This window comes from Teleopsis dalmanni, chromosome 2, assembly GCF_002237135.1.
Source record: "Teleopsis dalmanni isolate 2A chromosome 2, ASM223713v2, whole genome shotgun sequence".
Taxonomy (NCBI): domain Eukaryota; kingdom Metazoa; phylum Arthropoda; class Insecta; order Diptera; family Diopsidae; genus Teleopsis; species Teleopsis dalmanni.
The window spans coordinates 44,826,746-44,831,048 of NC_051847.1; the positions used below are offsets into that span (position 1 = coordinate 44,826,746).

At 28.1% G+C, this 4,303-nt stretch overlaps 1 protein-coding gene across 1 annotated transcript; it reads right to left on the reverse strand.

Annotated features, from left to right (window-relative positions):
* Nucleotides 1–2,884: 2,884 nt before the first annotated feature.
* Nucleotides 2,885–4,099, reverse strand: LOC119682305. The gene is made up of 3 exons (XM_038095713.1): nucleotides 3,963–4,099; nucleotides 3,719–3,890; nucleotides 2,885–3,610 (listed from the first exon to the last, which is right to left on the reverse strand). The coding sequence occupies exon 3, from the start codon at nucleotides 3,477–3,479 to the stop codon at nucleotides 2,949–2,951; it is 531 nt and encodes a 176-aa protein (XP_037951641.1). The 5' UTR covers nucleotides 3,480–3,610; nucleotides 3,719–3,890; nucleotides 3,963–4,099; the 3' UTR covers nucleotides 2,885–2,948.
* Between the last annotated feature and the right edge of the window lie 204 nt (nucleotides 4,100–4,303).

Here is a 4,303-nt window from a genome sequence, read left to right on the forward strand (position 1 = left end):
AATTAATTAAATGCGCTAAATTTTCTTTACGTCATCTTCTCCGCCGTCGAGTCTATTCCGCCTAAGTTTACTTTGCATAAAATATTAAATGCGGCAACTAATGCAGTAGAACGTTTGCTTTATATTAAAGAAATTAAATTATGTTTTAAATGAGAGTTAATCGATGAAGTTAAGCAGTTTTGTTGCTCCTATTGCCTCCGTCGCCGTCTTCACTCATTATTTTTACCTTAAACGTCTTTTCAGTTTACAAATTTATGCGCGAAAAAATTTCCATAGCAAAAAGTTTATATACATTTTTTATGTAAAGTAAAAGTTTTTAATGAGTTTGTTAAATGCGTATAAATTGTTTAAATAATTCTTACTCTTACCCCGATGGTCCCTTAACTTTTCCCATTTTCTGTTTAAAATTCAAATGTCAATGTATGCGCGACTAAAAGTAAAAAGTTGCCAGTAGTAAAGTGAGGAGAAAGAATACGGCACACAAGGTGCATAGCCTATTGGAATTGTAAGAAGGATTGTTATAAGTCAAATAAAAATTAAAAGGATTAAAAATGTTAATGCTACAGATTTCTAAAATATAATTCTTTCTTGTTTTACATAAAGATTTTAATACAGAAAAGTAACTTAAATTGGAGTTTAGATTTAAGGATATTGAGTTGCTTTCACTAATCGGTATGTATTTATGACTTAATAAAAAGTTTAAAATCTGTTTGTAATTTTTTTTTATATTCTAATGGATAAATAAACTAATATTAAAAAAAAATAGCATTGTTAAAGAAAAATGGGTCTTACTTAGCAAAGTATTATTAATGACAGTTTAGACCAATATATTTAATTTTAAAATTTCAAATTCATACTCTGATAAAACTTCTTCAAATAAATACTCAAAAATATGATGAATAATATATTTAAATATTCGATACACAATAATCTTATTTCAAAAGGAAATATACTCTTAAATCTATTATATTTACTCGTAAGCTAGCTTCTTTAATATCAATCAAATTCATATAAATATATAAAAAAACTCAATGCCAAATTTTTTTAGACATCTGGAGAGAAACGTATATAAGTCTTGTTAATACGTTTACACATATTTACTTAAAGGTTAGCTATTCTAATAGCTATGAAATCTATTTAAATATATAGAAAACCTAATACCGACTTGTTAACACATCGGTAAATAGACGTATGTGAGTCTTGTTAATATGTTTACACATATTTATTCACATGCTAGCTATTCTAATACCTATCAAATCTATTTAAATATATGGAAAACTTAATAATCACTACTTAACACATCGGTTGAGGAACATATATGAGTCTTGTTAATATGTTTACTCATATTTATTCATAGGTTAGCTATTCTAATTTCAATTAAATCCATATAAATATATGGTACACTGAACATTAACTTGTTAAGACATCGGTAGAGGAACATATATGCATTTTATTAATATGTTTACTCATATTAACTTATAGATTAGCTCGCAATTTTTTTTTGATCACTCAACTAGACATGAGAGTCAAAATTTCAAAACCACCTATGCAGTTGATAAACGAGTTGATTTTTCAAAAATCTATATTTGGAATATCTGTCGGTCTCAGTTATTAGAACACCTCCATATTGATATATTTTAAACTTGCTAGTCTTGAGCGTTTGGATAGAAAATATTCAGTGGTTTATTTTTTTTTCTACTAATCAATGTCTTCGGTATACTTGAATAAGTGTCTTATTGGTTTCTGGTTTTAAAATTTCTTACTACTTCAATTAAGAAAAAAGAAATCCACTGACCTCTTGAGTTCAATAATATGCTTACGTGTAAATGTTATAATAAGCATAAAGTTACAACAATAACGAAGTTGTAAACTACTTTAGAAGGAAATAGTGTTTGGCACGCGACATGTCACTCCCATGTCACATACAGCAAAACTCAGCATTGGATTTCATATGTTAAATGGTTGAAGTGTGTGAGTTACTTATTGGTATTTGGGGATTTGGGGAGTGCAAAGAGAAAAAGTTGAAATTCTTTTTTATATCCTCAGCCTCTACGGTTTAACATGAGGGCAGTTTTATTGTGCATAAAGTATCGTTTCAAACAATGCTGCAATGTCACGCACACAAAATTATTATTATAGCATCCTTGTTAAGTTTTGTGACTTCTATACTGCTTCAATTTGTGTCACATTTGTTGATAAGTTTCATCAAGGATATCATTATGACCAGCGAAACAAAGGTTTTGTGCATGTATGAAGTTATAATTGGTCTAGTCCCTTGATCATATTCTAGATAATACTTTATGTGAATTGTATTATATTTTTCTATTGGTAGCAGTCGTGGTTACAATGAGAAGTTTTTGTATGAATAAAAAAATGAAAATTAATACATTTGAATAATAATATATATAAGCATGTAAATAAACTTAATATGAGAAAGTTATCGGTAGAACACTAAATAAAAAATTAAATTTAGAATAGTTGTGACTTCACTTTTTTAAATATTTTTAATTGATGAATAAAAAGGCTGATGTGAATAGAAAATAAAATTTTATATGCCGCTATGTCTGAATTTTGTATCCCAGCAAAACTTATACGGCTATGTAAAATGACGTTGAGCAACACCAGCAGCTCCGTTAGAATCGGGAAGAACCTCTCCATGTCTCCATTTTGTCTTCATCATGAAGACAACATGGTTGTTATTGCAAATGTATTACGTTTTTAATTTTTGTTCTTGTGTGTATTGGATTAAGACAGCTCAAATGAATAGATTGTTTAGCGGCAACAATATAACTGCTAGGTAGGTATACTTAAATTAAAATATAATACATATGATTTAATTTTTTTTTTTTCAAATATATTTCTATTACAGTTTATTAGTTTCAAAAATATCTTGTTATAAATTTAATTTTTGTATAGAAGCATTTAAATATTTTTGTTTAATTTGAAAATTAGTCTGAGTCAGTCCAATCATCTTCTGAGGTGCATTCATTATCTGACTGTGCACAAATTAATTTATTCATTTTACATAACCAACCACCAATTGCATTTTTTTGTGCTAATACTGAAGGATTTATTTCGTTTTCAATTAATGGTTGTGCTTTAATAATTTCGATAAAGACCTTTCTACCCATACTCTGTGTATTATCGCAATATTTGTCCTTCTCTTCTCTTTCAATTAATTTTTTTTTCTTTAATTCTGCCTTTTCACTTTCCATAACTTCACGCATTACTTGTTCAAAATATTTTCTTCGCAATGCAATCAAATCATTAATTGGACGTTCAGGTAAACCACTGGTACGGTTAATACGTAGAAGACCAGAAGGACGTGAAGGACTAATGTAAGTGTTATCAGGGTCAGATTCACTTTCAGTTTCCCAAGGTAAGGCTTCATTTTCTAAGTTTTCAATAAGCTCACTTTGATTCTCTTCCTCAGGATCAATCAGAAGGGTAGAACTCTCATCTAAGTCATTAGGATCCATTATCTTTTCACTAATAGTTTAGTAGGATGCAAGTATTTAAAACATAAGATCACTGTACGTATCTTTCGTTATATGTAAATGGTAAAACTAGCTTACACTGACTGTATGACTATTAAAATTTTGAATTTATGCTGTAAATATATTGTAGAAGAGAGAAGACGTAGCAATATATGTAATACAAAAAATGTAATATAAAATTAAGATCTATTAAAAGAAAACTTTAAACTAAGATCAATTACCTCGGTATGGAACATTCAGCTTCTACTCTGTACTACCGTTACTTATGTTTCACTAAAGCCCTTTGAATGACTTGAAATACCAAGTGTCAGTTCTCTCCCTTTTCAAAAATTAATTAATATATATAATGGTGTAATCTTGGTAGGTAGCACTTCTTGATTTTATTGGGAGGCCCTGTGCATAATTTATTATAATACATTATGCATCTCAAATAATAATTGAACCAATTAAATCAGTAATACTTACGGAAACTTTTACATAAATTTTAGTGCATATTTTTGAAATTAAGTTTGAAAGATACCGAAATATGCCGAAATGTTTTTGCCGAAAGTATTGTCACTGTTTACACTATGGTTTTAATTTAGATTTATTTTGATAATATAATTTTCTGTTTATTTGATAGATCACACATATTATTTAATTTTAAAGTTTAAATTAAACATATAATTCAAAACATATTTGATCAGAAAAATTTAAGCTTAAAATATCAGTAATAATCAAGTGTTAGTTTAGCAAGTAAAATGCTGAAAGAATCGCATTTGAACTCGAGGAATCCAGAATCGGTATAGCAGATTGATTTATAATAA